At 36.8% G+C, this 13203-nt stretch overlaps 1 protein-coding gene across 1 annotated transcript in view; it reads right to left on the reverse strand.

Annotated features, from left to right (window-relative positions):
• Positions 1-5861: 5861 nt before the first annotated feature.
• The window catches only part of LOC134536466 (lysyl oxidase homolog 3), a 46849-nt gene continuing 39507 nt past the window's right edge, over positions 5862-13203 (reverse strand). The window contains exons 9-10 of the mRNA XM_063376184.1: positions 12502-12754; positions 5862-11098 (exon numbers count right to left, since the gene is read on the reverse strand). Coding sequence (XP_063232254.1) covers positions 10976-11098; positions 12502-12754 — 376 coding nt within the window. The 3' untranslated portion in view covers positions 5862-10975. The remainder of the gene's footprint in view (positions 11099-12501; positions 12755-13203) is intronic.

Genomic DNA, 13203 nt, shown 5'->3' on the forward strand with positions numbered 1-13203 from the left:
GTGCGGGGGGTAGTGGGGAGAAAGCTGGTTCCGCTCGTAAGCTCGCTGTGTGTACACTCGTGCACGCTTAGACGCTGGTACGAGCAAAGCTCGGAACTAACTACAGTCCGTCGCCTCCAGGGCAGTCCACATGAGGGGGATGTTTCGGCTTGAGTTGCGCCATCAAGGGAAAAAAATTATGGGAAATTCCAAATACTTAGGGGGAAAAATAAAAAAAAACACACACTTCAACACATTTTATCAGTTTAACATTAAATTTCTTCTAAAGTGCAATATTCGCTAAATATTTTTAGAGTTATATTTGCATTTAAACACGATTTATGAACTAGTTTCCAAAATTTCTTTTCTGAGTAAGCAGCTCCGGACTACCTGGTTGAACGCTATCAGTAGGGACCGGAAAAATTCGCGGTTTCAATGACCACTAGGATAGACTCCACGATTCTCTATGTACTCGGGCAACTATCACCTGGTCATTGGCTACCGACTCGGGACACCTGTTCACTGCGATTCTTATGATTCGATACTTCTTTTGTTGAGTGTTTGCCATTGGCTCAGAGTCCTTCAGGTAAATTGCGGTCCAATCACTGACGCAGCATTAAGCTAAACGAGTTTGGATTCCAGCCTGTCTCGAAAGGAATCCGCGAATTTTTCCGGTCTCTAGCTATCAGATTCGAAGTCCTTTTTTTTTTTTTTTTTTTTTTTTTTGAGGGGGAGAGATATGTTGGTTTAGGAGGGTGAATGCGCCATCATAATTTAGAGAGGGATGGGCACCCCTGTTACCCTCCTCCCCTCCGCCAATCACGTGGCCTGCCGCCAATCAGGTGGCCCAAAAAATTCCACGCCTGTTTTACTTCGTACTTTTGACGGACGGGCGGATCAGTTTATAACCTCCAAATAACTGCAAGGGTTTTGCGTGTCAAAATTTTATCATAATAGAATTTTTTTTAATTTTTAAGCTGCTTACATAATTATTTTTAACTTATATTCGACCACATATGAAATGTTTTTTGAAACAAAAATCATCCGAGTCACAGAAGTGTAATTAATTGCGCGTGTTCGCTCGGAAAATGTTTATAAATAAATACCAGAGTGAAAAAAGAAAAAAACAACTGAATTTCTTGAGTTATAGGTGTAATGCTTATATAATTGTCCAACTAATATAATTACACAAGATACAATTTTTCCAAAGTATAAGTATTCTCAACAGTTGGTCGCGTTTGGATGGAAACAATATGTGGATGGACGGAGTGTTCCGAATCGCTCAGCGACTGACGGACAAACGGATAACGGACGGACGCGATGGACTCAATGGCGGCTTCAGGATGACTTTTCGGGAGGGGCTATCGCACAAAGAAAGGTCGTAGTTGCAAAAAAATGAAAGTGGTCAGATATTGGCCTCGGAATATTATTTACAAATAACAGGTTTCAAATACAGAACCTTAGTAGCTGCCATGCAACTTTTGATGAGATAAAAGTTTAGCATATGAAATAAAATATTTAAGTAAACATAAATATACACTAATCAATAAAATTGGTCTCGGGAGGGGCTATCGTCCCACACCGCCCCACTTCTGGAGCCACGCTTGGATGGACTGTTGTAATTCCAGGCAATGGGCCTTGCCACTTTCACACTGACGCATATGCATGGTCTGCCAGGACCATGGGCGTAACTAAATCTAAACGAAAAGGAGAAGGGGGGGGGCTGTATTTTAGGGAGTTCGACCTCTTTCATGAGGGAGGAGAATCAATTGTCTCATACAATAATGAAAGGAAACAATAGTTTGTGAGGATTAGGTTCTTTGAATGATTCTTGTAGTGGACAAGATTGATTTCAGACATTATTTTGTACATAATCCATTTGAAGTTTTACACTCTGTCATATAGAAAACCTGAATAACGGACAAAGAAAGATGTTGCACAAACGAACAGAAAAAAAAAAATTCCTTTCGGCACAGCCTAAATGCGTAGATAGAATTCGAAATATCTATTTCTTCTGGAAGTGTTTTGGAAATTCTATAAACTGCTGGAACATTTTAAGAACTTAATGTAAATAACATCCTTTATGTTCGCCAATTTTTTTTATATATATATATATATATATATATATATATATATATATATATATATATATATATATATATATATCGATTCGACATTTTCTCATGTTCCATGCACCGATAATATTTTGGATGTTTTTAATTCAATGCAACCAGCATTTAATGTCTTAACGAATTTTATATGCCTACTAAGGTAGTTATGCGATAATTTTTGTGAACCAAGCACTATTTTTCATCCCTTGCACTAATACGTTATCGAATAATTTTTTTGGACAAATGTTTAAGGTAATATTAAGATGGTTAAAGAATAATTCCAAAAAATGTTATAAGTAAGTTTTTATTTTTTTTTAACTTCAACCCCAGTTTTTACGGTAAAAGTTCTTTTCATCAAAATTTGTTTCAGCAAAAGGTTTTAGGTAAAGTTTAGGAGTTTTACAATAAATTATAATGGATTTTATAGTATATCTATTAAAAAAGTATTGAGCTTTTTTTTTACCCCTTGCAGTAATGGTTTGTATTATCAAAAATGGTTTCAGAAATTTTTTTTAGATACAAATTATAAGATTTACAAACAATTTGAACGTATTTAATTGTATGCCTACTAAGGGAATTAATATTTTTTTTTTTTTTGTATTTTAACCTCTCTTATCCACCCCTTGCAGCAATGGTTGGTTATATCAGAAATTATTTCAGACAAAAGTTTTGATAATATTTCTAAGGTTTACAAACAATTTGAACGGATTTGATAGTGTGCCTCCTAAGGGAGCTATGATTTTTTTATTTGTCATTCAACGAAGTTGTAAGACGTCACCAACCCTACAGCTAGAAAACGCAAAAAAAAGCAAAAATAAATTCCTTCCCCGGGTTTCTTTTGATAGTTAATGTTTATCATGGAAACATGCGAAATTGTCAGTAAGTTGATTTAAGAGTGTTATTTTCGTTCACAGCACCAAAGTGCAATAAGCGAAATACAATGTATATAATCAAAACAACGTCGTGGCTTTTTATACACATTACGTCTGATTTTTTTTCTTTTTTTTCAAATTTTCGTTACACTTTAAATACGGATGGCGAAAACGCAAGCCGAAACGCGCAAGTCGTTGAAAGTTTAATTTTTTTTTCTGTCATCTTGCGTAGTTTATGAAGTGTATTTGAAAACATCGTTTTAGAACTTTTTTTTTTTGCTTCTTGCGTTTCATGCGTGGTCGTGAACCTGGCTTTATTGCCATCTTGTAATTGAAGTTATACTTCTAATCCGACTTCCAACAAGGTTGCGTCAAGCGTTTAACGCTACCATGGAGAATAACGCTACCATGGAGAATTATTTGCATGCAATTAAAAACTATTTTTTTAATGATGCCAAAGAATTATAATTTCTCGCGCGCGTACCTAAGTACACGCACCCATTTTTTTTTCTATTTACAGAAACTTTATACCGTTATTTCGTTTTTTTTTTTTTTTTTGCGGAAGTTGGTGCCTGACGTCCAGAACAAGCTGCAAAGCTCTGTGTGCGCGGGGCAGAAGACCACTGTGACCTGCGCCTCGTCCCTTGCAGCTTACAGGGTTTCGACGTCGTAAGGCTTCAGTGCTGCTTCCAACCCCGAGGAATCGGGCGTCGCAGTACAGTAAAACATGTTGACGGTGGAGGGAGGGGTAGTGGTAGAAGAAGGACCGGGGGGGGGGGGGGGGGAAGAAGGAAAAAAAAAAAAAGTGAACGAGTCTTTCAGTGCTCGCCATTGTGTTGTGTAAATAAACATCTGAACCACGATAACGAGCAAATTCGTGTATTCTCAAAGTTGCACATAAACTTATAGCTAATACGAAAATCGGACACGAAATTTAATGTAGAGTTCTTTTAAAATAATGCCGAGCGTTATGATGAATATACGAAAAGCATTCGTTTTAGGGGGGGGGGGGGGGGGACTAAATATTTTTAATCTTTTTTAAAAACCTAACTATGATTATGTTTAAGAAGATGGGGGGCTATCCTTTTTGAGGTTATACTTCTTTATGAACGTTGAGGGCGAAATTGCAATGCAATGAAATATTATCTTTCAAAGATTTGTGCAATGGGAGTGCATGACTTGATGTAAGCTTTTGCACATACGCCATTGCTAAAGTACACGTATGTCTGTAGAAGAAAACTACAAAAAAACACAAGAGACAAAAACACAAATTAAGCAAAAAATTGCTGTTGTCAACAGGATATAAACACCACATAATATTCCATAACAGGAATATGGTCACAAACAAAGAAAAACAAATAAAATGGACTAACAGAACGAAAAAAAAAACTCAAATGATGACATCACAAAAATATTGAACCCAAAAAAATTCAGCACAACAGTTGAAACGAGACAAAAACACAGCAAAACGAAAAGACGGAACAAACATAATATTTTTCCAAAAAACAGAAAAGAACAAAAAAAAAAACCACAAATGATGACAGCACAAAAATATTGAACCCAAAAAAATTCAGCACAACAGTTGAAACGAGACAAAAACACGACAATGCAATGAAATAGCTGCGCTTTACACAACGGAAATTTAACAGGTTGAAAGTCCAGTGCGCATGCATGAAGAAACTGGTTTAGCCACAAGGCGAAGTCATCAAGATGGCGGACCAACTCGTGGCAACGTGCACCCTGCATGTTTCGCGAAATTCGGAGAATTTTCTGAGCGTATCGGTGTGCCAAAGTAAAATTTACGGTAGTGAAACTATCCTGGAATAAATCTTGCAAACTTGAATAGTCATAATAAAATATAATAGCAACTTATAAATACATATACGTAATTAACAAGGAAAATTATGTTTGAATGTACATATAGTCAAAGTGATTTAATATTTCTTTGGTTCTCGTAAAGCATTACGACGTGGCGCAATCTTTTAGGTATTTTTCAAACTGAAGATTCCACTCCAATAGATCACAGCTTTAGGCTTGATTTTCGACAAGGAAAATGATTAAAATATTGCTTATATTGTAAAAATTCGTGAAACCGTTAATAATTTAAAGTTTCCGCACACGATAGAAGTTATACTTCTATAGAATTACTAAAATATTAACCTGAAACATTTAAGAACACATATTACAACACTAAGTATACGTTTGTATCCTATTTGTTTTTGCTTAAATGACTGAAATCACTCTGTAAATAGTTCCTATAGATAAAATACTCAGTGGCGAAATTAGAACAACGACCCTTGAGGTTGAGTACGCGCTATATCGTTAATATATTAAGACAATTAGGATTTTAGAAATTGAATATGTATTGTAATAATGGTAATGCTAGTTTTCTTAGGTATTTTAAAACTTAAGATTACTTTTTACCATGACTATTTTATTTTACCAAATATATTACGGGGTAATTTCACTATCATAGAGTTTCATTTGGCACACCAATCTGTCGGTGTATACCCTAATGTTTACGAAAGTTACTTATACGAGTTTATGTTGCTACACGTGATTCCGCCACCATTTTTGTGTCACATTTCCGTCGACTTCCGTTCCATTTTCACGAGTAAAAAAAAAAAAAAAACTCCTACCCAATGCAGTACACCGAGATCTAAGATATTTACACACCAAAAAGTAATTTAAAAAAATACTTTTGTGAAACGCGTTATAAACAGATTTTGTTAGAGCGGTTTTCTGTAACAGACGTAATCTAAATTTTTGTTTGCTATAAAGAAAATGGCTAGAATTTTGTGCATGAATTTTGGACTGTATTAACTTACAGTTCTTTCTTCATTAATATTCAATACCTATATATTTATTTAACGCAATATCCTGCATTGTGCACGCTGAGTAAATAATAAGCTATGACTGTTAATATTTTTTTTAACATGCAAAAAAATTCACAGCATAAAATACTTAACCAAACATACACTATCAAACACATTTTTATTCTCATTTTTTTTTTGCAAGTTTCTTATAAATGTCTTCTTTGTTGTGTTCCACTCACCTGGGAACCCTACATTTATCCACAAGGAAAAAAGAATAAACGTACATTCCTGGTGATTTATCAACTTCAATGAAATTGATCTCGAAAGACAACATAAGAAATAGTACACATAGGTTCTATTTTTTCTCAATGTCAGGGAACTTTTTTTTTACCCAAGGAAATGAAGGAAAAGAAGGATAAAATAATAATTCAAAAACACTGAGCTTACAAGCACATAAATTCTTGTTTAGTACACAATAAATTATTAATTTACATTCATTTCAACATTTCAAAAATTCATCATTCACAGTTGCTTTCGTTCGATGCACGTGCGTGTGTTTATTAAGCACGGTGTTAAGTGTCGGAGCGATAATTGCAGTCGTTTTGATATGAAACAAGAACACTTGAATTTCCTGAACGTTCACGTTCAGACTGATCAGTTTGTAAGCACAAAGAAATGAACCACACGCAGTAAAGCACGAGGCAGACACAGGCTTAAGTAAACATTGCATCAAGATCAAACACAAACATTTATTAATTTTTTGAAATTTTCAAAATAATTTTTTTTTTTCGTTTTGTAAAAAAAATTACATTAAAAAAATATTTGTAAAATATAACTTAGTAACTTTACAAGGAAAATTCCTGCAAATTAACAACATATCCCTCTGAGCTATACAAAACAGAACAGTTGACTAAATGTTTTTTTTTTAAGGTGGGATTATGCCTCGCCATCTTGCAATTCTTAATATTTTTATATTGCTTGCAATAAAGCTTCCGTGCTAATTTTTTGTTTTTTTGTTTGACATGGCATAGGAGTTAGCTTTGGCTACTTGATGAAATCGATACTTGTGAACTGGAGGAGTTATCATGATATTTGTAGTCGCCCGGGTGAAATAATAAGTTATTTCCTCGCGTTCTTACAGACTAGAGCCTGTCAGTATATATGTGTTTGAAACAAGAAATAGAAGGTCCGGGGGATATGATTTATGCCTTGACATGCCAAAAGTTGGGATAAATAGTTCAAAATTAAAAACACTGCAAAAAAAATAGGAAAATCCAAGATGGCGAGGCCTAATGAAGTGAAAATTGTTGGCAACTACACAGTTTCAAATTAGAAACTAGTATAAATAAATGGAAAAAAAAACTCATATTTTTTGTTTGAACCACAAAAGTTGTAAAATACGCTAAAAATATTGGCTCACTGTTAAATTTTTTACCATAAATTCATGAAGACAAATTATCTAGGGATTTTTGTTAATTTATAAGAGATTCGCCCTTGAAGAAAGATATTACAGACAATAAAATTTTTTTTATTAAATCTTCTGCCAAAGTACACTTATTCCGTCCACAAAACACAGAAATATGTGAATTATTCGTTGGAAAATTCACAAATTTACTGAAATTATAAAGGTGCCAGAGATGAATATATGAAGTACAGCGCCACGCATCAACTTCTTGTTCTTAGGTACGTTCCAACATTTCGTTTTCAAAATATTTGCCCGAAGGGGAAAGGGCAAAGTATATTTTTGTCATTCACTTTTTTTCTTTTCTTTTATGTTCGCTATCATTCAGTACTACAGAAACTGCGTTTTGCACGAGTTATACGCAACCAAATTAACAATTTGTTTTTATTGAAGCCTGAATCAACTGTTAAATTGATTCAAAAAGTCAAAAACAAATATTTTTTTTAATTTCTTCAAAATAAAAACATAATTGCTGCAAAATAAATAAATAAATAAATAAATATATATATATATATATATATATAAATTTTAGCTTTTTAATATTTCAATAAATAAGTATTCCAGCTTCCAGCAGTATTACAGACAAAAAATAATAGCTAAACGTTATTCTAAAATATAAAAATACCCTAAGTAAGTACGGTATTTCTGTAATATAATCTCACTCCCCTTGCCTATCTTCCTATTAATTTCACATAACTTCGTTGTACTTGACACTTTTAGACATGCTAAACATTTTTTTTTCATGTTCCAACACATCCGGTTTCTGGTTGGATCTAAACAAATAGTTATAAAATTATCTGTGTACATCCTATATTTATAAATTACATTTATAAGCACTAAGCACACGTGCTTGCAAGCACAAAGGCACACAAACATAGAGGCACACATGAAAGGCACTCATTTGGTTAAGATATGTTTCATCAGTCGCGCATGATACTTTGAGTACACGCCAATTTCGGAGCGAAAAAAAAAAAAATAATTTTCCGTTGGACCGTGTTACATGGAAGAATATACCGTGCAATTAACTCAGTTATTTTTTGTGTGCAAAAGTGTGCCGCTGTCAACAATGTGTTGTTTCTGTTTTACTCAACCTTATTCAAATTGAAGGGAAAGTTGTCACTGCCTAAAATTGTTTCAAGGTTTTTATTTATTTATCGTAATATTAACCTTAAGAGAGCTAAGCACATACGGATACTAAACTAATTTATCAGTTTTAACCTAGCAAAAAAAATCTGTCTTGGTAATGTTAAAGAATAGCCTATTCAGAAATTTATTGTTTCACAAAATTGTTTTAAAGGTGAAACGGTTGCTAGATGAAACGAAATGCCATTGTTTGACAAAAATGTGTTTCATCCAACTAGAATTTTAGAGGAAGAAGGTTTTATATACACATATTAAAAATGAAACGCTGGGGGGGTTTCTTGCCTGATTAAAAAAAAATCTAGTTTTAGCTATGTAAGATAAATCCTGGCAGGTATAGATTTTTTCTAAGTTAATTATTAGGGGGAAAAATGTATGTAAAAAAATCTGTAAAAGGGATTAATGAATTTTTAATTAAATTTCTGTAGGCAGTTTACGTTTGACATTATTTTCTCGTTTTCATTTGTTTTTTTAATTTTTTTTATTGTTTGTCTCGTTGATTTAGGCTCGATTATCACTCAATAATGAGATGAAGTAAATTATTCTTTGTACATCCCTGGTCCGAAAACAGACGCTGGTTCGCAACACTTATTTTTGACACACGCTTCACAAGGCCGTGTTTTTATTGCAAAAGGCGTTCTTCCGTGTAACACGGGCCTCGAAAGCCGGGTTCACACGCTCCTAGAGCTCACCTCCCACGCCCTGGACTGATGACGACGTAGACCCTCACGTGTAAGAGATGAATAGTAGAAAAAAATAGGCTATGCAGCTCCAAGCACTGGACGCTCATTTGCCAAAAGAACTGACGCAAACGCTTTCCGTGGTGAACGATTTTGACACATTGTTGTGATTAGGTATATCTCACATTACTTCATACGTTCCAATTTCATTGCAGCAAGTGTTTAAATCATTTTAAAAAATATGTATTGCGTCAAATACATGTGTTTACATTCAACAATTTCAACGAAGATAAGTTTATTTAATAGCTTACGAGGAACACGTTTTAAATAATCTTAATTATACTATCAATTGTAAAAACAACACTTTAGAGAAAAAAACAGCCAGATATTAACATTACACTCCAGTATAACCACAAATGTTTCCTAACCATAGGAACCGTGGTCGTTCTCATTTTGACTTAAACTCAACGTCAAGCTGATAAAAATTGTTAGGCCAGTATATTACGGTTCTGAATTAAAATTTTAAAAAAAAATCTCTTTCGGCACAGCCAACAGGCGAAGGTAGATTTCTAAGTAACTATTTTTTCTTCTGGAAATGTCTTGGAAACTTCTATAAACTCCTTGAACATTTAAATAACTTGGTGTACATAACAATCTATGTGTTCGCCAATATTGAAAAAAAAAATATCATTTAAAATTTTTTCATATTCCATGCAGCGAAAATATTTTGGAATGTTTTTAACTTAATGAATTAAGCATTTAATGTCTTAACGATTTCATATTATGCCTACTAAGGTAGTTATGCAATTATTTTTGTCAACAAAACATTATTTTCCATCAATGGATATGGTTGGCGGGTACCGAGATTTCATTCCTATGATTGAACTTTTATTCTCAAGGTGAACAAACCCACGTGTCTTTGGTTGGTTGGGCCGATCTGGAGAGTTGTAGTGGTGAATCGTAAGACCAGTATCAGAAACACGAGTATAAACTAGAAATTTTGCGGATAATACATTTAACAAGTTAAACTCTGGTTGTTTTTAAGTTTCACGATGTCCTGAATTGAGCCACGGCCGATAAAACTCACTCTGTTTAAGAAAAAAATTAACAGAATGGTCAAATCACATTCAGGCTATTCCAAGACGAAACGCCCCTTTTTTAAACTCAGTAAATGAACAAATGACTGAAGCTTGAAAAACGCATACATACCATCAAGCAGGGGCGTCTCCAGGGCTTCCTTTTTATTTTTTTATTTTTTTTTTACGTTTCTTGTATGTCTATTTTTTTTGGTGAAAATAAGGTAATTAATGGATATACGAAAAAATTAGACTTATTGGGATCCAGTTCAAAGGGCTGACTAATACCTTCCGATTTCAATTGAGTTTTCATGATTTATATAATTAAAAAAAAACCTTCAAAGATATTAATGCCTCAAATAACGACGCGATTTCACGGGAATTCTGATCGTTAGCATTAATAAAACTAACCCGAGTATAATTTTTCTAGATAGAACATCAGAATTTCTCAAGATAAATTGGAAAAATAATGATCGAATTTTTCAAGTTCCAGGCTGGCTTAGAAACATTTGTTTTCGAGAGTTTATTTAAAATTTAAAAAAAGTCCGGGGCTTTTCATTTAATGAACTCCGGGCCCCCGGTAAAGAAAGGCCTTCTCCGTGATGTTGGGGCCCTGGAAAAGTAAATTGCCCAGGGCCCTGAAAAGTCCAGGCCTGCCACGGCCGTCAGGCCTGGACTTGGGGTGTGTCTCGGGTCTCTGCTGGCAGGAGAACCAGAGACTGGGTCATGGTCGTTCTCTCGTCGTGTTCGCGGGGTGCGAGAGAGAGAGAGAGAGTGAGAGAGTGAGAGAGGAGGTGGGGACCCCGGCTCCCAGGGCGATCTCCTCAAACGGGCGTCCTTCAGGGTCGCCCCACCGAGCAGTTGTGCACGTGCACGAAGGTCTCCGTGTACAGCAGCGAGCACGTGGCCGCGTTGTTCTCGTAGCTCATCTCCGGGATCTTGAACTCGGGGTTCACCGACACCTGCGCGCGCACAGACAGACAAGGTCCCCCGTCAGCGACCATGCACTTGAGGTCGGTGTGCCCTGGCTGAGCGGAATCATGGTTGGATCGTGCAAGTCCATATTTCGCTGTGAATGACGAAAACAAAACTTCACTTGTCAAACAAGTGCCTGAAAAGCTCCTGAGGAACACTTCATTCATATATGCACGCCCAGTTTGGGTCCATTCATTTTGTTACAACCTGCGACATATCACCCGTTCATACTTCCTCGGTATCCCTCTGTTCCTCAGACTTCCAGAAGCGACATTACGACAGACACTTCTGAACAAGACAGGACTTTCTCACCTCATCAAAATTTTCTGCAATATAACCAAAAAGTTCATCCGACGATGCAGACGAAGCGACAACCCCCTCAATCAGACAACTTGCAGAGCCGCCGCCGATAACTCCCCACCCTTGCCGGCCCCACTGTTCTCGTCCGACCACCTGCAAGACGAACATGCAAGTGACGATTCCAATGACGGTGCCAGTGGTCCCAGAAGATGACATCGGCATCGACTAAATCGACCTTGGGACCAGCAGCTTGGACAAACACCACCTTTAGAAGACATCACTGCTCATTGTTCACCGTTACCAAGACCACCATCATCTTCCATTGTGCAACACATGGTCATCCAGCAACACCATTCAATTCCCAGAAGCCTTCGACTCTGACACTGAAGAACAAGTTACCCTGCTTAAAGAATGAATTTCAGTTGGAGGAGTGGCACCAAAGTGTATATATTTGTGACTAATAAAGCCTTAGTGCCCATGATTTCATTTTAACTATGTATTCATATTTATTAAATGAATTTTTTTGGCATGGAAACCTGAAAGGGAACACACTACAGGGGGAAAATATGGATATATTTATTTATTTATTCACAGATGAAAATATGATGGGTCGGCGGAGTTGGCTACCATCAAAGAATCATACCCACAACAATCCGTTGACTGCACAAGTGGTGTTTCGATTTTATTACCTTAATCCTTTCCTTTAAAGCGACCCTCCTGTAGAACCCACATATATCCATCCTCTCATGGTAAAAACCTCACGGTCCGCAGTCAAACCCTCTCATGGGAGAGACCTTAGAGACTGCGACCATGCATTCTCTCCGGGAGAAATTCTTAGGACCGTGCCTATCTCCCACTACCCTCCCCGTGACAGTTATGTACACTACAGCTATAGTCAATTTTACTGTCGACCCTGCATACATCTTTCTTAGGCGAAATCCAGGGACACATCAAAGCTCTGCTCTTCCTGAATTCTGTCAGGAACAGAAACCATTTTATTAACGTTAGCTGTATACAAAACACAAAATTTTAATAATACTAGCCTTATAAACTTTTTTCTAATGACTCCATAAAGTGTTTTATGGTTCACCTTGAATGTGTAGGCGCCCGGTTTGAGCTCCGAAATGTCCACCCACTGGCAGTCGATGTTGAACTTGTAGATGTCGGAGCAGTTGACGGACACGCCCTGGTCGCCGAAGTTGGCGCACGCGTACGCCGGCTCCACGCCGGGCATGCACTGGTTGTCCTCGAGGCAGAAGGACGCCTTGTGGCCTTCGGCCACCCGCACGCCGCGACCATCGAACACGTCGAAGGTGGCGAACACCTCCATACTGTGGTAGTGCCTGCGGCAGGGGCGCAACAACTAAATTTCCAAAGGGGGGCCAATATACCTTTTTATAAAGAATCATCGATCCCCCCTATTGAAGCGGGGGGGTCCGGGGGTCCTCCCCCTGGGAAAATTTGTATTTCAAGGTGGAAAATGGTGCTATTTAAGCAGTTTTACTATCTAAAAATTGATTACACAGCACTTTCTTTGCCCCCGTTTGCCCCCACTTCAAGGTTTTAGAAGGGGGGGGGGGGCAAAATACCCTTCCCCCCCTGTTGTTGCGCCCCTGGCCTGTGGACATAGTGTTGGCAAACTATCACATCTCACCGAGAGAACTGCCAGGTGCAGCAATGCAGACCAATGGCGGATTCCTGTTATTTTTGGGTTTGAAGATGGATGTGGTCGAGTACCAAGGACTTTTGGAATACCTTCCCGCTTGATGGAACTTTTTAATTTTGAAAAAAA

The sequence above is a fragment of the Bacillus rossius genome, chromosome 11 (genome assembly GCF_032445375.1).
Source record: "Bacillus rossius redtenbacheri isolate Brsri chromosome 11, Brsri_v3, whole genome shotgun sequence".
NCBI classification, from domain to species: Eukaryota; Metazoa; Arthropoda; class Insecta; order Phasmatodea; family Bacillidae; genus Bacillus; species Bacillus rossius.